Here is a 22671-nt window from a genome sequence, read left to right on the forward strand (position 1 = left end):
TCCCATGCAGCCTTTACGCAAGCTGTTCCTGCCCCTTTTTCATTTGTTTCATTGCACAAGAGAGATTATTTTACAGGTTGGTCTTGCGGATGGTTTTAGCCAAAAATCTGCTTTTTGAGTAGTTTCTTCAGCAAGGTGCTGATGGTGGCATGTGGGGCTCCCTGCAGCTCCTGTCCTAAAAAGCTTAGGAAATGTCAAACCTCTGAGAGGGTCTTAAAAAGATTAATTGTCCTTTGACTTCCACCCTCCCTTAGCTTTTAATAGGAAAGAGCTCACAAATGAAAGGTGTGGCTTGGCAGCATTAACAGTTTAAGCCCCAGAAGAGCAAGGTGCTGCTTAATTTTAAACCGACTATCAAGGCAAGGCTGGAGTCTCTTGTGGGCTATTATTTCAGTGTTTATTTGCTGTGGGCTGTTTGTGAAGAGCTCAGCTAGCATGAGTAGCTTTGTTTTTCTCATGCAGCAAGTGCTGCATTAATGGAGTTAGTTTAAGAGTAGAGCAAAATCACCTCTTTAGCAGCTGTTGAGCATTTAACTGGTACGATGCAACAGCCAAGGGGGAGGTGTGGAGCAGAGAAATGGCTCTGTGCTGTGGGCATCTGCCGCGATGCGAGCTGGAAGAGAAGTTAGTGCATCTATTTCTGCAGGAGTATTCTGACCCCTTTTTTTTTTTTTCTTTCCCCCTCCGCTCGCTGGCTGCTGGAGGTGCTTTTTTAAAATAGGATTTCTAGGGTATAATTTGAGCACGGGATCATCCGGGAGAAAAACGATGACAGCTTTGTTCCCTGCGTGGCAGATAATGAGGTGTCGGAGGCAGATAATGCCGTGTGTCAGGCGAGAGCTGTGCGTGGATCGCCTGCTCGGCTAAGCGAAGCGCGGCGGCGATTAACGCTGCCGAGCGGTTCCCTTCTCCTGTAGCGTCGAAATGGGGTTGTTGTCGGGGCATATGGCAAAAGGGTTAAAATTTAATTAGAAAACATAGTGGTAGCTACTGGAGCTTAACAGAGATTTATATAAGCTGCTAAGAAGGACAAGGCTGCTGTGTGAGCTGCTGGTAAGGCTGAGCTACTGCAGTTCTGGCTCGGCTTCAGGCGCCGCTGGCCGGGGCATGCCTGGGAATCTGCCCAGGAAGCGTCGTGAAAGAAGAGTTTGTTTTAAGGCTTGACCCTGGCTCTGCGCAACACCCCTGCCCTCCGCCCGCCGTATAAAGCCGGGCTGCCGTCATGCCAGGCGCCTGAACGAGGGAGCGAGAGCCAGCGGGAGCCAGCCGGGACGGGGAGATTTTGTTTTGCCGGCGGACGAGCTCATGGCTTCGGTGTTCATGTGCGGGGTGGAGGATCTGCTGTTCAGCGGGAGCCGCTTCGTCTGGACGGTGACGGTGGCAGCTCTGAGGAGGTGGTACGCTGCCCGGCTGCGGGCATGCCGGCAAGCCCTGCGAGCGTGGTGCGGCCTCCGGGACGTCTACCAGGTAAAAATCCCCCGGTAATCACCCCGGGTTTTGTTAAAAAACAGCGTCGTGCCACCTGACGGACACGTGCTGGCTCGCCTGCCTGATTCCCCGGCGCGCACACCCCGGGGGAGGCGAAGAGCATCGAGCCGCAGCCGCGGTTCACGCAGCCCCGCTGTGGAGATGCTCGGCAGGTTTATAATCCCGGTCTGAGCTGATGCCCGATGTTTTGCTTTCAAACAGCCGACGCTGTGCATCTGCCTTCAATTCAGGGTTTGGGGGACATATTTTCCATGTTAACTGTGGTTTTTTCAGCCAGTTTAAAGTGTTTCGGCAGCCGAGTGCCCCCTGTATCGCAGCCCCTCGGAGCCCCTTTCGCTGCCATCACCATCCTCGCGCTTGGGATGTGGGAGACGGAGCTCGGCTCTCAGCACGATGCTGGATGCTGCCGTGGGAGAGACCGGCTGTAGCTTTTTCTGCTGTTTGTGTCGCTGAATAGTGGCAGACTGTAAGGTGATAGTACTTTGACTTGCAAAGGGATTGCTGTTTGGGGGGGCTGCAGTGAGTACTGAAACAACAGCTGGGAGGCTCCCCTTCCTGCAGGCAAAAAACACAGCACCGTACTTGCAGTTACTGTAGTATCCAGTTGCAGTTAGGGTGGTGTCACTCTTTTTGGAGTCTGTTTTTGCTGGCAGTTATTTATTTTTGTGTCTGTATTTTTGTCTCGCGTGTAAACTTGCGATGTGTGCCTGGTCACAGCGTCAGTGTGTGTGTTTGCTATGTTATGTTGAATATTTCAAAGCTGCTTCTCCCCTCTCCCTGGTATGTTGCAATACAGAGAATGACACAGCTTGCAGCAAACAGCTCTCCAGAACCATCAGGATTTAACTTCCATGGGAAAGTCATGCTAAAAAGACATCTGTGCCCATTTAATCCCAAAGAGATCTGTTGCTATTTAGCTTTAAGGTATGCCCAGGAGTGGGAGAACAGCTTTACAGTGATACAAGTGCTTCCAAGTGCTTGAATGCATCTTGGCATCTCGTACAGATGATGGATGTAAACACTTTGTGATTTATGTGACGCGTGTGTCACTTGAGGAATATGGATCACGTACAGTTAGGGAATGCAGGAGTGCAGGCATCATTGCTCTCCGTTTGCCCACCTTTACTGACCTGAAGAAATGTGGGGATGCAGCCCTGGCTTCCTTATTTCTCTATAAATAAAAGCCAGCTACACCTGTACTGTGTGGGTGTTATTTTTGGAGTTTGCTCACATAAAGAGTGTGGAGCTCGGACCGCCTTCGCTCGCTGCTGCATCCCCATGGAGGCAAACCCCATCGTTTCAGGGCTGGAATAATGGCTCAGTAAGGACTAGCTCTGACAACAGCTGTATTCAGCCTGTTCAGCTGCGATTCTCTGATGGTTGGCTCAAAGAGAAAGGAGATTTTTTTTGGTCAAAAACAAAGCGTGACTGTATCTCTGCCCAAACTTACTGTGTCCTAGTGGCTGTTGGTGGATTAATCTGTCTTGTCTTCTTTATGAAAGGCATCACGGACTTGTGCATGTGTCCTAAAGTGGGGATGTGAAAATGGGTAAAAAGAGGAGATGGGTCCTTCTGTTGTCCTTCCAGGTGGCCCTTAAGCCAGGGGGTGGACAGGGAGTGCCCCTTCCCTGTCCCCCTCTGCCTGCAGCTTGTCACAGCCATGAGGAGAGCACAGCCGGACTGCTGGGGACATGCAGTGACCTGTTGGTCCATGCTCGCTGCTCTGAGGGCCATCCCTGGGAGATGAAACCAGGCAGGAGCAAGGTGATGCTCACATTTTAACATCAGGAATTTCCTAGGGGTAATTCAGGCTGTATTAAAGAGAGATGGCTGAAAGAATGCCCTGCAGCTCTTCCCTTTTGGGTTGTGTAAGGCATTGCTTTTTGTGCTGAACTCTTGGCTCTTTGCTGTTAAAACCACTGGTGGTATCGTGTCCAAGTCTGGTGGGTGCAGGACCGAGCACACAGCATTAAATGTCACCGGTCTGTTTGGATATCAGAGCCCTGTAAGAGGTTGAATCAAACAGTATTTTTCTTCTCCATTCTTTTTTAAACACTTGAAGCTGTAGGAACCTCTAGAGATGGCAGCTGGATGACCCCTGCATGCAGAGATGTACTCTGAGCCCTGTTGTGTTACACTTGTTCACCTTGGGCTCACTGGAGCAATACAGGAGCAAAACATGCAGTGCAGAGCTCTCCACGGGGTTGCTCCTCAGAGGAGGTGGATGTTCCAGTGTCTGTGGGACTAGGCTCTGATCTTGGACGTGAGTTACTGTCTCCCATCATTACCACAGATCCTGCATTAACTTGGGCAGATTGTTTTCCTTCTCTGTGCCTCTGTTGTTTGTAAAATGGAAATAACAACACTCTCCTACCTGCCAGGGATACTATTTGTCTTCTCAAATTTTTGCTAGAAGTCCTGTAGTTAGTGCAGCCACATGAAAGCACGTTTTTGCCTTGTGTCCTTATTAATATTGGCATGTGGACAGGTGGTTAACAAAGTCCTTTCACACCTTGGCTTCATCAAGAATGTTCATATTTCTGTAACTCCTTCACATTCATGTTCCAAGTGTGAAAAATACCACGGACTGTATATAAAGGCTCTTTTGACTAAACTTATACTTTCGCCCTCTCTGAGGACTCCCTGAGCTGTACATGGTGTAACAAATTGGGAAACAAGTCAGAACTTTGTCACTGAGCTACGTGCAAGGGACATGCAGGGAAGGGTGAGGTGACAGGCACTTGCGCTGCTGGTCAGCCCCAGAGGCTTCAGTTTGCTTTGATCCATATTTCGGGTTCATGTTTTGTGGCTCAGTGGCTATTTTCGGGTGAGTTGGACACTGCTAGCAGGTCCCTTTTTAATCATTAGTACATTATTATGGTGAAAGGAAAGCCAGCAGGATTTCTTCTCCTTGGGCTGCTAAGTTTGTTATGGTGGTTGTGGGGTTTTTTGGTCTTTCTTTTTTTAAATATAAAATGCTTGCTAGCCTCACGTGAGACCTGAGCTTGAGTCCCAGCACAGAGGAACCACTAACGCCTTCGTGCTTCTACGCAGGGCTCTTGCCTGTGTGTTTTGAAGTCGGCAGGTGCAGAGGTTGTCACGCGGGCAGAGCTGTCTGGCTGAAATCCTCTCTGCCGGCATAAAGCCTTTACCTGCCTTAGCAGCTTTAAGTACAAAAAAAAAAAAAAGCCAAAAACAAAACTAAAACCAACCAACCAAACCAAAACCCAGCAAGAACAAACCAGCTTTTGTCAGTCACCTTCTCTTTAGCCCTCGTTTCTAGCGTGTGTGTGTGGGAAGCACCTTCCGAGGTCTTACTGGCTGTTGTTTCACCCGGTCACCGGTGCAGGGACTTCAGCCCCAGCCCAGCAAGCCAAGCTCAGGCACTTCCCCGAGCTGGTCTCTGCTCCAGGGCGCTTGCCATCATCTGTCTCATCTGCCAAAAGAGAAGGGATGTCCCATTTGCCCAGAGCCTATTCAACTGGAGGAGTTTGAGCCAAAGTGCTGACGGGGTGTCCCATTTCACTCTGAAATAACCTCTGAACCCATGTGAGGGGAGGAGGGTTGTACAGTATGTGAGTTTATCCTCTCTGTGAGCGCTTGGGTTGTATGCCAGGGAACATTGTCTTGTCTGTGGCAGAGAGCATCTGAAAGCCTGTCCTAGAAAAAAACGAGACTTGCAGAGACAGCTGATGGAAGAGCTGGCACAGATCTTCGAACTGCAACAAGTCAATATGAGTTATTGGGGCTATTAGGACTTGGAAAAAATCCTAGGTGAGAATTTGGCATAGATGCTTTCATCCACGGGCACCCATTTCCTACAAGGGAATGGAGCGAGGGTTGTATTTTGTTGTGGAGATCTGGCACACAGTGCTCTGACCTGCCAGCCGGGCTTTGGGGTCTTCCCAGAGCCCCCCTGCCCCAATGCCCACAATGGGAAAGTGTTGCATTTATGGGTGTCCTGATACTTCTTCCAAAATAAAGGTTTTGGAAGGGCTCTCCACATGCTGGCATTATAGGCCACCTGTCTTAAATCTAATTATAGAGCGGTAAAACAGAAAGTGAAATTTGTACATAAATGAGGTTAATAAGCAGTGGCAAAGCCCAAAACTTTCACAGTCAACATCTGTCTTGTGTTTAGTTGCTTATGTTATCACTGGCCTGAATTCCGCTGGGATGTCAACACTACCACATTCTGGTGCACGTCTTCCCCTGAGGTATGAATACCAGTTCTCACCTATACATCCCACAGCCCAGTCATTCCTTGTTAGCCCCTATGCTTTAAGCATGAAAGAAACATTGCATCAAAGTCCATTTGATAATGCAACTAACTCTTATAAATTAAAAACTGGTCAAGTGAGTGCTTTAGTGTCAGGGTTAAAATGGATGTCAGTAAGTCTGCTCGATGCAAAGTGGAAAAGAGAAACCAGGCAAACTGTCCCCAAACTCCCTGCAGAATACATGTTGTGATTAATATTTGCTGGACGTGAAACCAGGTATGGGAGTGTCTTTGCAATTAAGCTATTCAGTTACGCTGGCAATTTGGCTAACAATCTCTGGTGTAAAAGTGTAAATTGAATTCATGTGGGTTTTTTTGGACAGAGTGCTTTTTAACCTCTGAAAGGTCATTTCCTCTGTGTGAAGTGAAAAAAATTTTGCTGATGAAGCACAACAAATATGCTTTGTACATGTGTCCATCCCATACATACCTGGGGTGGAGGAGTGAGAGGAAGCGATTGACTTCTGTTTCCTATGATGCTAACGTAGTTGGTTTGGATAGCGAGGACCATGTTTCCTCTGCTTACCACACCTTAACTTTTCATCGTAAAAATTGCTGACAACAAACTGGAGATGCCCTTTTTTCTTCTCTTTTCACAATGTGGCGCTGGAGTGGTGAGGATGAGCGTGAAGGGGAAGTGCTGTGTTGTCAGGGCAGAGCTTTCCTTCCTCCACACCAGACAGACCCTGGGAGCGATGCTTGGAGGAAGCATCTTGGGCCTCTTTATGGGTCAGGGCTTTCCAAAGGGAGCTTGAAGACCTTTTTAGAGAACGCTGAATATGTGTCCCTTCAAAGATTTAAACTTAGGGGCTGGGGATTACCAGTTGCTCTGGAAAAGCTTTGCTCTGACTGCTTTCATCCAGCTGTTTCTCTTTTTGAAGTGATCTGATCTAATGCTGTGACACTGCTTGTACATCACTTGCAGAGCTTTGGCTCTGCTTGAAACCCTCATCACGTCCAAACAGGGCATGTGGAGGCTTCCCTGCAGCTGGGGCTTTGGGGAGCCTCTTGCAGAGCTGAGAACAGGACCCACTTTGGGCACCGCCTCCTAACAGCTTAGAGTTAAACTTGGCTTTACACGCTTCCCGCAGCAGCTTTCCAAAGCTCTCTGCCAGACGTGTTTCCATTTGAGCTCACGATATAACGTTTTCTGTTCAAGAGAGTTTATTCAAACAAAAATACGATTTTTTTTTTTGGTACCACTCCTCCCTCTTCCCTAGCAGACTAACTTCACAACCAGACTGTGAACTTCATCTCATTTCCTTCAGGGTGTCACGGTGCCAGTTTCAAACAGTGCCTTCTATTCACTAACCGCTTTGGCCTGTATAAATATTTTTTTTCTTCGATCTGACGCATTTCACAAAATACGTTAGATTTCAAATGTTGCTGGCGCCACTTTTCAGACGCGGACTCCTGTACAAAGGTATCACTGTATGAACTTGCCTGGATAAATCTCCATTGCGGTCTTGTGCAGAGAGGCTGGCCAGCTTGCTCTGACTGGACAAGAGGCTTATGAAAAGGTAAATTAAAAGTTTCAGGCACGTGCTGGTTTTTCCCAGACTTCATTTTTTGTCCTTCTGAGTGTTTAGTTTTCTGTCACTCCTTTTGCTAGCATTGTCACTGCAGTTCTTTGCAATCTTGGATGGACTGTCCATGTGCTTAAAATAACACTGTGCTATCTTTGTCTCCTCATTTTCTAAAAATCAGGCCACCCTTGTACAGTCTGTGTTGCTCTTAAAACCTCTGAGTCATAATTAGCGATTAGTAGTTCTACTAATCTTCTGTACAGATGGAGGCCAGTTCATTCTCAGAGACTGCAAAGAGGATAAAGCTATCAGCGCTGGAATATATTAGCCTAAATACCCTCCCACACACAAGTACACATGTACACTTTTTTCTGCTAATTAGTCATTCATTTAAACATGCATCAGCTTTGCATGTTGGTGAATGAGAGGTGGGGAGAGTAAGGGGCATCAAAATGCTGAGAATAACCTGAATGTGCTTGTTTTCAGCCATGAAAAGCCATCATTGACAGTCCAAGCAACATTAGATTTAAGACCATGATGTTTCCGTCGCTGCTGTTCCAGCAGATGTAGAATAGGTGCTGTCCCAGTGATGGGTGCCCCAGTGCTCATCTTCCTTCTTGCTATCGGGTGTAAACGTGTGCTACTAGCAGAGCTGGGAGTGGTGATGGAGAAGTTAATGTATACAGCACTTGCACCGCAGGGCTGCTGCTAATTAGGTGCTGTTTTCTGAGTGTCCTGGTTCTATGTTTTGCTGGGCCAGTGGTTTCTAGGTAGGGTGATGTGGGCTGGGCAGAGGGTGTACGGTGTGAGAAGGCTGTGTGTGTTGATATCTCGTGCAGGCAGGTTACTGGCTTGTGCATGTGCGAGGAAGGCAAAGGACTGGAGGATGGCAGCGGAGAAGCTGGAAGAGCAGGAGAGGGCAGTGCAAGAATTACATGGCATGAAAAGTACAGGCTGTGCAAGCAAGGAAGGAGAGGGGAGAGACCAGGGAATTAAAAAAAAGTGTATGCCAAACCCCTCGATACTCCCAACTGAGCACAGACTTGCAAGAAAGTGTGGGAAGACGAACAAGTAGGAAAAAAAAAGGCAGCAGAAGTGCAATAGGAAAGGAAAACTGAGGTTGTAGACAGATAGGAGAAAAATAAGAGGGGACCAATCTCCAGAAAGGTGGCTGCCCTAGGCAAAGAGGTCCCCATTGTGCTGAGTGTGGAGTCGTTCAACTGATGCCAGACTGGCAGCGTCTTCTTGCCACAATTGTTTTGGGAGAGCAAGTATGTTGGTGTAGATGAAGCCCATCAGGAATCTGGTTGGGCAGGTGCACTTAGCCGGCATGCAAGTTGGTGTTTGCTAAGCCGTAGCAAAGTGGGAGTGAGTAATTCCTCTCTAGTATCAAGCACATTGCATCTGTTCACCTTATTCAGAGAGGCTGGGGTGTGCTGCATTTGCTGTAGGGTTACGTACCCTTTCGCAAGGAGTCACAACGCTGCCTTCCCTTAAACCCCAGCTTGGAGTTCTTCTGGTGGCCTCTGAGTTAGAGACTTTTCCCTGCTCAACTCTTGCTGCTCCAACAGCTTCCCGCTGCTGAAACCTCTTACGGGCATGCTGTATTTCTTTTAAACTCTAATTTTTCTTGTTTAGAAAAACTATCTGTGGCCCAAAGTACAGCTGAATTACACAGCCCAGATCTGTATTTGTTTGGAAGCCCTGGATCCTCCGAGAAGCTGTGTTCTTCTCCTCTTCCAGCTATTCCTGTCCCTGTGGTTATCCCAGCAGGGCAGAAGTTGGCACCACCCAGGTACCCTTCACATCATTTCTCTAAGGAAAAATGACTCATTGTCTATTTTCCATCTTATTTTGGGGCTTTGGAGTCTGTGTTTTGGAGACAAATGCAAGTTTGTTATTCTTGAAATACTCTCCCAAAACTGTCTCAGCTGCCACCCCTTAGGTTGCTGGTGCAGTCTGGACCAGCTGGCTGGACCTGACCTGGCATCCTTCTGCCCACTGTGGGGCCAGCTTATGGGGTTTTTTTGGTTTTTGTTTTTTTATAAAACTCTGATCCTGAGCATTGTACGGAGAGCTTTTGTAGTCTCATGACTATCAGAATGTTAGCTTTTACAAAGTAATTTTGGGGGCGGGGGGGAGGACCCAAACCTCTTTGTCTGCAGCTATTTAAAAGGTGGATATTTGATCAAAGCTAGTTCCTCTGCATTAAACAAGGAGGGCGAGACACCTCTGGCACCTCACTGCATCCCAGGTGTCTGGGGTAGCTGGGGTGAGTTGCCCTCTGGAGGTGTCTGGATTGATGGCAATTTACAGAGGCAGCCCCAGGCGAGGGGATCAGGGCTGACTCACGCTGTTTGATCCTGTGGACCAGGCAGCCCTGCTTCTCTTCCCAGCAGTGTCAGTAAGACTCTGGCTTTACACAGCGCTCTGCAGCTTAATGGAGCCCGTTCTTGGCCTCAAATGCTCGGTACACAGAGTCTTCTCTTTGGGGGAGTTTAGGTGGACCAAGAGGGCTCGGTAGCTCTGAGAAGTGGGAGCCACATGTCTCTGAGGTGTTGCTTTCAAAAGTTTGACCCCAAGGTTCCTGATTCCCATTCCGATAAATGCAAGTTACTTTGTTCCAGGTGTTGAACTTCATTTTTTTTTTTCTATTAAAATAGATCCATGGATTATAAAAATTAGGGTGGTAAAAGTCTTCATAGTTTGTTCTCTCTGTGCATAGCGGCTGCTCAGTTGGGAGCATAAATAACTGACAAAGAGCATCCAGCTAAAGGGAACAGGTCTTTCTCACTCCCAGGTGAGGTCGTTTTGGTGTGTGTCCAGAGCTCCTCTCTGCTCTGGTAGCATTTTGTGATGTTCCCCCTGGCCTGTATCTTCCAGCCCACGTTGGATGCTGTGGTCCTGGGCTGCGTTGTTCCCTTGGCATCAGTCTTGTTACTGTAATTTAAGTGGCCAGAGGATGTGAGTCAGTGGTTTGCTTTAAAAGCCTGGGTACCCATACTCATGTCGCATAAAAGGAAATTAATAATGCTGAGCTGTGTTTGTGAAGGAGGAACAGGCTTGTATTTTAGATTTTGAAGTAACTGCATGTGTAAATTTGAGATCTTGTACCTCTTGTGTACTGCATTGAGGTCATGTTTGGAGCTCTGGAGGTTACAGGCTCCTGGATTTGAGTGCGCAGTTCTTTGGTTTTCTGTGTTGGTTTTTTTTCTGTTTTCAGTGAAAGCAGTGTTATATAGTCATTTGGCATTTCTTTTGGAGGAGAGCTCAGTTTTTGTGCCTTTGTGTGATACCTGTGGTCTGCCTGACACAGTTACACAGTTAGTGTTGCTGTGTCAAAGCCCAGAGGTGTGCGCAGCCTCGTAGGTTGATGCGCCAGAGGGGGAGAAATCAGGGAGATGAGTATGACTTGGTGTTTTGTACACAGAAAACAGTCCTGGAAAGGGAGCAGCAGAACAGCAGGTAGATGACTTATTCCTGCACCTCTACCAGCAGCAAACTGCACTCCTGGAGACCAACCCTGACCCCAGAACAAATTCAGATTGACAGCCAAGGGTGTGAACTCTGTCAGCGCTCCTGGTTCCCTCCCTGATGTGCGGTAGCCCACATCAGAGGCAGCAGACCTGTGCTTTGGGAAGAAGTTTGGGAAATCCAGTGAAACGCTGTACCTGCGGGTGTCTGTTGCAGCAAGGGACTATGGAGACGGGAGCGTATGAAATGAGAACAGGCATCCTGAGAAGACAAGCTCCGGTTATCTCCATTTACCCATTTACCTTCAGATGGGTAGATGAGCCTCCCTGTTGCCGCGGGGCTAAGCCCCTGCTCGCGGGGGTCGAACGTGGAGGCGGCTTGAAGTTTTAACTCTGTGCCAAGTTGTAGCATAAAGGCTCGTTCCGTCCCCTGGATGGGGATGCGTAGGGTGGAAGAGCCAGAGGGGAGATGGCAGCTCCCAACAAACACCGAGCCGTTGGCGTGGGGGTCTTCGGCCGGCTGCCGCGGCACAGGGGGGCTGGCAGGGACCCGTGGTCCAACAGCAAAGTGCCTTACTGCCCCGGGGCTGGTACCTCGTACTATGCCTTTGGTCGGTAACTGCTGGTTTTCTACTTGGCTTTGCTCCATAATAAAGGGGTTAATATTGCAAAGGAAAACCAAAAATAATGGTAATGCTTTCCCAGTTCGCCTCCATTTTTAACAATCACGTTTCAACCTCTTGTGTCCCCTGACTCATGCTGGAGAGGCTTTTGTTTCTGAATCTGTAATCAAAGCAACAAATGCGAAGGTCATTTCCTTGAGATTATATGGCAACGGAAGAAGTCCAGGATCGTGTCTCCCTTCTTCCCCCAGCTCAAATGTACAGAAAACACGAAGGCTTAGTACATGCACGCTGTTGAGTACTTCTTGGGTTTCTCCAGTCCTTTTAAACCAGCAGGGCGTGTGGCTCGGAGGTAAGAGGCTATATTTTAATTTCGGATGCTTAGCAGCAATAGATAACGTTGTTTAGTGCTGTTACATTGTGCCCCGACTAAAACATCAAGCAGAGCTCGGAGCTGTGAGTGCGGGAGTGCAGGCAGCCAGAAAACAGCACAGAGCAAAGCCAGTTTGTTTTGGGGTATTTCAGTAGTGCAGGCTGAAACCTTCTTGCTTGCTCTTTTCTCTGCCCTGAGAGATCAGTCCATAAAAATTTTTTTGCATCTCTTGCACCCCGTCGTGGAGATAAGGGGCTGTTTGTTTACTCCCAGCATTTACAGCTGCTTTTTCCTGCCTTTGTTATAAGTACTGCCTTGGCTGCTTTAGGAAAGTGCTACATCCAAGCTTCATTCTGGTAACTTTGCTGCAGCTGGAGAGCAGGTCTGTAACTTCTGAGTATAGAGAAAACCCCTTTTCAGAGATTTCCCTTATAGGCTGCTTTTGAGATACGATTTAAACTGAACAAAGCACAGATTCATAAGTCCCGAGAAGAGGCGGTCAGTGCCTGGTACAGTAGCTCCTTTCACCATGTAACTCTTAAATGTCTCATCCATAAGGTCCCCACCCCTCTTGCCCCAAAAAAACCCCTCATGGAGCGGTTGGTGCTGGAGATGCAGCAGTGCACATGGAGCTCGTTAACGGCTGCTGAGAAAGAGCCTTTGATCTGAAGTGCTTGTTTTGCTTTAGAAGTGGAGTGTGGAGCAGTCCAAATCTGTTCAACCCCCCTGAGTGCCTGGCAAGGTGCTGGCAGCTGGGCAGGCTCCTCCTCGCTGCCAGCACCGCTGCAGAAATGCCGCTCAGCGCCCGCTGCAGCCAATACCTGCTTTTTTGACTTCTTCCAGAGAGCTTAGGATTTCAGGCTTTTCTTGGCTTACTTGCTTGCTCTTTGCATTATTTTTTTTTTTAGAGAGTTACAGATTTAAAGGCAATTCAGATGGACTTGTGATATAGCCTTTTTTTTATTATTATTATTATTATTTTTCATTGCCTGCTTGCCTAATGTCTGTTCTAGGCTGGCACCTGAGTTTCCTGAAGGGCTGCTGCCAAGCATGAGTGGCTGCAAAAGTCCAGGGGAAGGATGGGGACAGGATGGGGGATGAACCTGGGTGCAAGGACCCCAATGGGGTAGGAGGGGAAAAGATGCAAGATGCTCTCAGAGGACATGGTTCTGCCTGGAGAGGATGGCAGATATTGGGTCAAGGTTTGCTCTGCCTACGTCTCCTGCCTCAGGAGCCATCCCTCAAAAACCCAGCCCAGGGGTGAGCAGGGGGGTGGTGAAGTGAGAAGTGCGGTGGGGGGGGACAGAGGAGCAGCCTGTGAGATGCTATCAAAGAAACAGGGAAGAGTTTTTCAGGGCTGGGGAGAGACAAAGAGGCATCAAGGGCAGGGTGTGGGTCTCTGGGGATGGGAAACCCTGCTCTAAGGGCAATTTTTAGTCTTCTGTAACTATTCCCATAACAGGGAAAGCTGAGTTTCTGTTTCAAGTGTGTCAGGAAAAGTTACCAGAAACTCTGCACAGAATATCTCCTGAGATTCACATTGTAGAGACTTAAGCAAAGAAGCAGGAGCTTAACTGATTTGTGTCCAACCTCCTGGTTGAAGAGAAAAGGTCAGAACAGGTCGCAGGACGGCAGGCGCCCGGTCCTGCCCTGCGGTGGGTACCGCTCATTCAAGGGCAGAGGATGCTGCTGCCTCCACGTCGTGCCCTTTCTGGGGCCAACGCTGCATTTCTGTTGAGTAGCTTCAGGAAGGCTCTCTGATCCCACAGGATCTTCCCCCCCGCCGAGTTCCAGGAGACTGCACTGGAACAAAACATTACCATGGGCTTGTGTGCGGTAATGACCCGACAGCAATGTCTCAGTGCTGCCGGTGATAAGCGTGTCTCCACCAGACACTAATTTATTAGCTGTGTTCTGCCAAGGAAAGCAGATGTTGGATGAAGTATTTCATTGACTTGATATTTGTGGCAGATTTGCACTGATTGTTTCCTATTAATTTTCCTGATTTTTAGGATTAGCTGTAGAGTTGCCTGTCTATTCTTTTCTTGCTGATCTTTTAAATACATTGCAAAGTGGTAGGAATGGTAACATCAGCAGTCGTGGAATGACGTGACCTGTTTGAGAAACATTTCCGTTTTGAGAATGAGACACCTTTATTTAATAAGAGGAGAATACCGATGCAACGAGGGGGCTGTTCCTTCAAGAACATGCCTAACCACTTCCCCTCTGTCAGAGAGACTCAGCATCTACTGATAACGCAGCCAGCAAGACCCTGTGGCCTTTGGCGGTGTCAGGAGAGGTGAAATGCTGTCTGGATGCTGCTTGTCAGCTGAAAAGTATGGGGCCAGCAGAGCTGGCGAAGGCTCTTCTGCAGCAGGTTGTCTCTGTGCCTCGTGCCACGGGAACCGATGCTGCCTGTGAGCTGGTAGCACGCTCATCCGCGTGCTGGTGCACAGGTCGTGCGTGGGTGAACACCCCCTGCACCCTCGCGTGGGAGGGAGCAGCAGCGAGTATGTGAAACCACCATCGGTAGCATCAGGAAAGGCAGCCACGCTGCAAAATTTCCTTGTGGGGAAGAGAGGGGTTAGTTTTTTACGTTGCGTGTTCCTGGTAGAGACTAAGAAGCAGTAGCTCTCCTGTTTATATTTTGCCCTTGACAAAAAGGGCTTTATCTCCTGGCTGGGATACAGTGTTTATCATTTTGAGGAAGACTGAATTAATTTGTTCCCTGGATTTTCATTTGTCACTGGTTTTGTTGGTTTTTTTTTTAATCAGTGTGCTCATCATTACTTCTGAGCCTTGCATTTGAGCATCTTGGGAGAGGAGGATGAGATTTAGAGCCCCACAACCTGCTCCAGTGAGTGGGATCTTTCTAATGACCACAAAAGGCTGTGCCTGTTGTCCTGTACAAATCAGCAAACCACCAATAAAGCAAGTGAAAGAGTCCCTTAGATTTGCCATTCCCTGCAATGAGAAATAGTAGAATAAATTGGAAAAAGGAGAATCACATGGGAAACGTGTTGGCACTCGGCCCTGAAAAGCCACAGTCCCTGCAGCGAGGGAGAGCACTTGGGCTGTTGCTTTGCCAGATTTTTGTACTGGCTCAGCTGGTAGGGGCTTACATGAAAGTTAGTTGATGCTCTGCAGGAGCCAGTTTTTTCATCGTATCTTCAGTTCATGTAGCTATTTTAGGAAGGTGCCATGCAACTCAGAGAGCCTCTCGGCCCCCTGTTCCAGGCACTGTGTTTTATCTCTAACTCTTTGCCAAACTTCAGCAGAGCCAATATTTCCATGGAAAGCATCATCAAAGGAGCGTTTGTACCAGCTTGCACTTAAGTAAGTTTTCTCCAGCCTGTCTCATCTTAAAACATTATTTCTGTGCATGTTGTATTCAGTTGGGTCTTCAAGTGACTGTCTGTGCCTGGCCGGTCCTGAGACAAGAAGCACAGGGACACCCTGAGGTTGGGAATGGCTCTGTACAGTCCCTGCAATCGCTGTGGGTAAACACCCCATAAGTGTCGGGACAGGAGCGTGCAGAGCCAGGGTGAGCTCTGCAGCCCTTGGGAAGGACGGGGGTGGCACTGGGAGTCACCCTGGTGAGGTGAGATGGGTCCTACAAGGTGGCTTGCCATAGCACGAAGGGTGAAAGATGTAGCTGAGCACTTCAGTGTATTGCTGGCTATTTAATGTTACGCAGATACTGGCTTCTGTTAAGGTTAATAGCAAGATAAATGATTTAAGGCAAAATCCTGGCCCTGTTAAAGTTAACAGCAAAATTCATTGACTACACTGGAGCCAGGACTTCAGCCAAAGGTTTCTTTATGACTTGAAGATTAGGAAGGAGAGGCAGCATGTCTGGAGACATGGTCTGCCCCCTGTAAAGCTGGTGGCAGCTGTGCTGTCGCCTTCGAAGGGATCACGGCAAGTTTATCACATCTGCGTGAGTCAGACTGGGATGCCATGGCAGGGAACCCACTGGCTGCCTGGCCTGCGGTGTGCAGAGACTGGGGGAAAACTTGAGGTTTTTGGACCCAGAGCCAACCTTTTGTGTTTTGCAGGAGATATTGGTGAGTCCAGGAGTCTTCAAGGGGAGGGCAACCGTGCAGAGGAGGCATCACCTGGGGGCTTTTCTGCTGCACCCCTTGCTGACAAAGAGGTGATGGAGAGGCACGCAGTGGGATGTGACGTGGCAGTGGGATGGGGGCATGTTTCCCCCCCCAGATCTTCACCCGTGGGAGGGTGGAGCATTTCCAGCCCCCCAGCCATCTGTTTCCTCCTGAGCATCTCCCACCATGGGACACTCAGTGACAGGCACCTATGCTGGGTCGGGGAGGACCCACGGGCTGCTAATAGGCTGATAAGAAATGTGCATCAAGGCATTTTTGGAGACCTACACGGATCCTTTAAAAACTTTCCATAGAAATGCTGGTATAAAACCAAACTCCTGTTTGTTATTTTTCTGCTTATTCCTTAAAGCTTTGAGGGACTCCAAGTGCTGGAACATGACGAGGCTTTGCTCTCCCAACAGACACACCAGGAAACTCTGAGGTCATTTAAACCATTATAACTTTTTTCCCTCTTCCCCCCAGCTGCATGCAGGCCCCTTCCTTCCAGAAGGACAGCAACAGGCTTTTATTTTCCTGAGATGTGCCTAGAAAGGGCAGCTCCATATTGCAGTACATTGTTACATCTTATTTCATATTTTTATCAGGCTGTGCACATTTACAGGCCAGAGGTAAGCTGGCCAGTTGTATCCAAGTCAATGAAGCAATGCTGATCTAAGGCAGCTGAGGATCTGATCCTAAATGCCTTCAGGTCTGAAGGAAAAAAAAAAAACCAACACCTAAATGCTGATGAAAATCTGAGGTCAGTGTAGGGGCTTCAATATTAAGCTTTGAAATCTCTTACAGGCTTATGAGTTACAGAAGAGGGGTGGGGGGGGGGGGGTAACCCTTACAGGAAATTACTGGTGATGCTTTATAGCTCAGGTAGGGATTTTGAGCTGAAATTCTTTTCTAAGTGCAAGGCTGGTTCTCTGGGCTTCTATACCTGCAAATCAGTGCTGCTGCCTCTGAGTCACGGGTCAAAAGGAGGATGGCAGGATTTTGGGCCCCCCTATGCCACAGGCTTTGTGGAGGCAAAGGGATAGCATTTCCTAACCGAGCACGTGCATGTTGTAAGCGAGTGGGAATGCTGCTCTTTTGCTTTTTTGTCATGCATATGATTTTTTTCAGTGCTCTGACTGCTTGAGCCACTGTGATGTGCCTGTTTCAGGAATAAATGATCCATTTTTTACAATCCATGTCCTAATGACGCACTGCAGCCCAATTTCTTGCTTTTAAAACTGCAGGTTTAAGGCTCTGTGTGCTGGCCATTTATTCAGTGAAAATGGTTGCCCTTTCTCTCTCACCACTGGATGCATCAGTGCAGGTTTTTTTCCTGCCTGTAAAGTATCTTCCGGAGCTTACTCACCTGCCAGTGAAGTTTAATTTCACACGGTTACCCTGCAAGGAGTTTATGGAAATAACGTGCAGTTTTGTGCAGCTGGGACCGAATCCCTGGTGTCACACTCGGGTGTTTTCCAGGCAGACCCCCCGTGGGTGCACAGTAACACCCATGTCTGAGCAAAAGGGTTTACCTTGAGACAAAGGGTAGAGGAAACCTGGGGGAAGAGGTTTGCTACTTGCAAAAGATTTTGCGTGGAGTTTGGCATATTAAAGACGTGAAGCCTCGCTGGATGGAGGGGGTGGTTTTAAAGTTTCCAGCAATGCGTATTTCTGTGGATGCAGGATCCTGGCACAGCCATCCTGTCCCTGGGCAGGTCACGTTATCCATTGGTGCGATGCGGTTGTGCCACCAGCGTGTGCACGTGGGCTGCTGAAGCCTGAACTGTGGCACATCCCAAATGAGAACAGCTGGGATGTGTGCACAGACCTCTGAGCATTTCAATGGTAGAAACAGTTCCCAATTTTGTCTCAATTATGTGCAGCTTATGTATAATCCTCTCTTCTTTGGCCACAGAGTTGTTAGGGTTTGGGGTTTTTTTGGCTTTCTTTAGTAGTGAAGACTCCAGACCTTCTTAAAACAAGAAAGGCTTAAAAATAGAAGTCAGAGACATATGGCCAGCTAGGCAAAGAGATGTCTCTGTAATTTGCCCAGTTCTGGGAGGTGAAATCTGGTCTGGAGGGAGTGCAACACATTCGGGTTTGCTTCTGACCAGAAACCTTCATGATTTCCCATTCCTAAGCTACACTTCAGGAGATATGTTATTCTGTCAGCTTTTTTTTTTGCTTAAGTTTTTTGAGGTTTCCTGTTTACACCCTGTCTAATTACTTTTTTCTTTTTCTTATTTTTTCCTAACTGGATGACACACATGGATGTCTAAAAATATTGCATGTAACAACCAGCTTCGAATAGGGAGGATGTTTCTGTTGAAGAGAAACAGCATAAATATCCTGCATATGTTTTTTTTCCCCAAATAAACATTCAGGCTCAGGATATCACAGGGAATTGCTCTAAGTAGCCAAGAAATAGTTTAGGTTTTTTTCTCTGCCTTGTTTTTTTCTTTTTAAAGGACTGATGTTTTGGAAAATCTGTCTTGATGATTTTTAGATGGACAATTTGTCTTAACTTCTGTGCCACAAGTGAGATGGAGGAAACAATTGGGGGGGGGTCCAGCTATATGAAACCTTCTGAACATGTTAACCTGCTATATAGAATCACAATCTTGCCCTATGCTTTAATTTCGACATGTGGAGATTCTGAGAATCATGTGTTTCTTCTCCTTCATTATCTGCCTTTTTTACTGAAGACCTGGGTAAATCACGTCCTTGCTGAAAGCCCGCTGCCAGTAAGTTAGGAGGGCTGCAATATTTTTTTATTACTGCATTGGACAGTGTTTGTCTCCTTTTCATTCTTGTCCATTTTTGAGTTTTTATTGCTTGCTTGTGGCAAAGCGCATGAGTGACTTTGAGAAACGATAAGAATCCCAGTATCTCAGTGTGGTTCTGCCAAAAATGGGGCTGTGTATTATGTCGCTCTGCTAATTTCCTATTGGGAATGAGATGAGGTACAGGGATATTTCATGAATTTTGTGCTGCTACTTCTTTTACTGGATAATAGCTTAAATATTAGCAGGCTTTTAAAAATAACTGCTAAAAAGACCAACTTGGGGGCATGTTGCAAAAGTATAACAAAACTGTTCATTTGTACAGACAATGCAAAATCAATGAGAATAAGCTGACAACATAGATGTGTGTGTACATATATCTCAAGACTGCTCACGCCACCTCTTAATGGAGCCAGACAGCTGTGCTCATCTCGTGATGGATTGCCCCAACTACATAGAAAATCAATTATATTGTTCAGATTAGCAAGACGTACTGAATTAAAGATGAAAGAAAATGTACCCTCAAGGGGCTCCCAGGGTGTTGGGTCTTTGAGGAGCCCAGTGCCCTGAGAGCCAGGGAGCAAAGTACGAGTCCCTTCCCAGAGCCCGAGGAAACAGGCCTGCGAGCGGATGTGCTGTGGGGAAATAAATCACAGCGGTGTCATTGGGGGAGTTAAAAATGAGTCTTTCCCTGATTCGGCTCCAAGAGCTCAGGGTCTCTAGTCACTGAGCTGGAGGCACTCTTCCATGGCCAAAATCCTATATATATTCTATGATACTACGGTGGTGAAGTCCTTGTCTGGAAGCTTCCCAGCTTTTCTTCAGGCAAGAGGAGAGGACCAGACCATCGATACCTGTGACTCTGCTGGAGCGTGTGGCATTGCTGCGCCGCAGTCACATCGCACCTCTGCATCACTGCGCTGGGACAATACAGGGCCAGTGGAAGGCGACTGATATTCCAGAGCTTGTGAGGTGGTCTCGTGGCTGCAAAAGCCTCTGAAACTTTCGGTTCTGCTCCCTGTACAAATGAGGCTTGCAAAATGGGAATACTGTCTTGTATATTGGAGCCCTGCCTGCACAGGGAAGGCAGCTCCATGCGAGGAGAGAGCTGTCTCCTGGAGATGACCTCTCCGGTGGGCAACATTCCTGACGCAGGATGGGCTTGTGGTGCTCTGTGATCGTAACTGGGAGTGATTTGCTTCTGATTGTGTTTGTAAGTGCGGAGTAAGCCAAGTGAAGTGCTCTCTGCCCCATCAGGAATGGGGTGGGGATGCTTGGAGTGAGCGCTTGCGCAGCTGCAGAAATCAGGGTGCTGGTTGCTGAAGCCTTGGATCTGCAAGAGGAGGCTAAGGGCTGATGTTTGGACTGCCCTAGTTAATGCCACTTTGTTCAGGGATTGGATCCTACAAAGGCAAAGCTGGTAGCCACACTGGCAGATTTGCCTTCCTCGACCGGGCTGTGGTGCCACGCAGTGAGTATCCGTGTTGTGCCTCTTGGCCCAGGTGCGGAAGGCATCTTAGCAGGGATGTGGCCCTCAGGTGTGTGTGCATGGGCTGGGGAGGGGGCAGAGGGGTGCATGGAGCAAATAGAAGGGGCTCCAGAGACCCCCCCCTTCTTCCTTGAGCTGTAGCCAGCAGCAGATAGTTCATGGAGGTGGACATTACTGTCGCGTCCCACCATGCAAGAGCGTGTTCCTGGGGTGAGACAAGCCCATCGCCACGTAGAGCTCTGGTGATACAAGTGGGAGTGACAGGTTTGTCACAGGAACGGCATTTCGTGGTGCTTTATCGTCGAGCAGCCTGGCATCTTCTGCAACTTCTTGATTGAGCTTTCTGGTACTCTGGGAAGCAGCTGTATGATTTCTTCTGAGGTGAGATTCCTGGAGACTCAGGTACTAAATGTTATCTGTATCTATATCTGTAAATCAGACTTTTAAGCTGTATCCTTACATTTTCTCATCAACAAAATCAGGAATCATTATATCATGCCTATCTTCAGAGGTGTGATGAAGTTAATTACTTTTAAGGTGCTTTGCAATTTCCTTGGATAGCTGAGTAGAAGCACAGATTATGGTTGGTATTTCTTCTATGTTTTAATCTTCCTGGCAACGTTCCTTTCTCCTCAGCACAAGGCTTTGTGGATGTGTTTGCTATAATAGAAACCTTTTTTACTTAACAATAGACAACTGAGGCAATTAAAACAGTCAGAAGTGATTAATGTGATTTCACTGGGTGAAAGCTAAAGAAGCTAGCAATTAAATAATGGCAACCCTTGTGCTATCTCAGAGCAACAGATGGGGAATGATTTAAAACCACTATTGGATCAGACACTTCGCAACAGGGGCAGATTGGTAACAGTATGTCAGAGCCAGAAATACGCACCGCCTTGAAGGGTGTGCTGATGAAACGATTAATTGATGGTAACATGCAACTTATTTATGACCACGTGATGGCAGACCTTCAGCTCTCCTGAACAAACGGACCTGTGATCAGATCGTAATACGTTTAAGGGCTACAGGCAGCGTGTTTGGTGAGCTGATAAATTGCAGAGAGCGGGCTGGAAGCTGGAATTGGGATGCTGTGGCTTTGCTTCCAAAACCTGAAGGATAAAGCACTGGAAATGGTACCGTGCTGGGAGCATGGGCCTGGGGCAGATGCAGCTCTGGGCTGATGCCTTCTCAGTTGGGGTGCAGTACCGTGGGGTGAGGCTGCGGTTTGCAACGGGGAGGCATTGCTGCTGTCTCCGTGATGGTGCAGCCTCTGCTCTGCACCCCTGCGTGCACAACAAGTCACTCTTCATCTGGCGCTTCTCTACAAATTCACATTCACAGCAGCAGGAAAAATGAAAAGGAAGGGGTTTCTTCCAGCTAGACTCACTCTGCAAATGGTCCTTTTACCAGTATTGCTGTTTTGATGAGCGACGCAATGATACTTAGTGCTGGAAGTTGCCAGCACTGGTGCCACGGATGCTGTAGCCCTGTTTTCCCAGATACTAGACAGAGTTGTGCCTGCAGATGCTCATGTCTGACCTGTTTGCAGAGCTCCTCAGGAGGGGGTTCCCTTCTGGGTTTTGGTCAAAATGAGCTCAATTAGGTGAAACAATAAAGCTTTGTTAATTTGGCTTCTTATGGCTGACTGGTGACAGAAGAGGCTGTGTCTCGGCAGCCCCCGCTGTGCAAACAGCCACGCGTTGAAACGGGGGCAGCGCTGGGGGAGGCAGGAGGTCTCTTTTTGGTTATACTGCAATCGGGTATAGATTGTATTTATTTTTAAGTGTTACAAGGCCTGGATGTGCGGCATCCCAGGGCAGGAGGTGATGAGGGGGTGCTGGTGGCAGCAGAGCTCAGCCCTGTCCTTGTCCCCATCCCCGCAGAGCCGGAGGGATGTGAAAGGAGAAACCGCTGTGTGTTGTTATTTAATCCCCTGGGAGCCCCTACCTAAGCAAACCACCCTCAGCCTCTGCTCACAGCTCAGAATTTATAGTCTGTGAGAAGCTTGTGCTGTCAGGAAAATGAGTTACTCTGAGGCTGGGAGAATAAATATAAAAGCCAGGTTTCCTTCACCAGCTCTCGCCCGGAAAGCGTTGTGAAGTCGGTCCTGGCCAAAGCCGGCGAGAGGTCCAGAATTAGAACAGATTTTAAATAATGTAAAAGCTTTCGTGGAAATGTATTAGATTTCAAAGGGCAGATATTAAAAGGGCATAATGTGTAGCTGTTTCTGAATTGCTCGCCTCTTAAAGAGAGAAAGACAAATTGTTTGCAAGAGATAAATGTGACACGAAGTGGGAACCAAGGTGGTCCAGATCCAATGTTAGAGGTTGTAAAGCTCATCCCATTCTTAATCATTTAGTTCAAGCACCTGTATAAGAATCCTATGGAGGCAATAACTTCTAATGCTTGTGAAAATTTATCCAAGGGGAGAGCATTAACGTACTGGTAGAGACTGTCTAGACTTGAGACCAGGTCCTCTGTCAAGGGACCAAATTTAGGCTGACTCATCTGCAGGGATGGTTGGATAGGCG

General features: G+C 47.9%; 1 protein-coding gene across 1 annotated transcript in view; it reads left to right on the plus strand.

The window, feature by feature from the left end:
* Window positions 1-1305: 1305 nt before the first annotated feature.
* The window catches only part of FRMD4B (FERM domain containing 4B), an 84546-nt gene continuing 63180 nt past the window's right edge, over window positions 1306-22671 (plus strand). Inside the window, exon 1 of the mRNA XM_010570703.1 lies at window positions 1306-1467. Coding sequence (XP_010569005.1) covers window positions 1306-1467 — 162 coding nt within the window. The remainder of the gene's footprint in view (window positions 1468-22671) is intronic.

Source organism: Haliaeetus leucocephalus, unplaced genomic scaffold (assembly GCF_000737465.1).
Source record: "Haliaeetus leucocephalus isolate CR32 unplaced genomic scaffold, Haliaeetus_leucocephalus-4.0 Scaffold2, whole genome shotgun sequence".
Classification (NCBI taxonomy): domain Eukaryota; kingdom Metazoa; phylum Chordata; class Aves; order Accipitriformes; family Accipitridae; genus Haliaeetus; species Haliaeetus leucocephalus.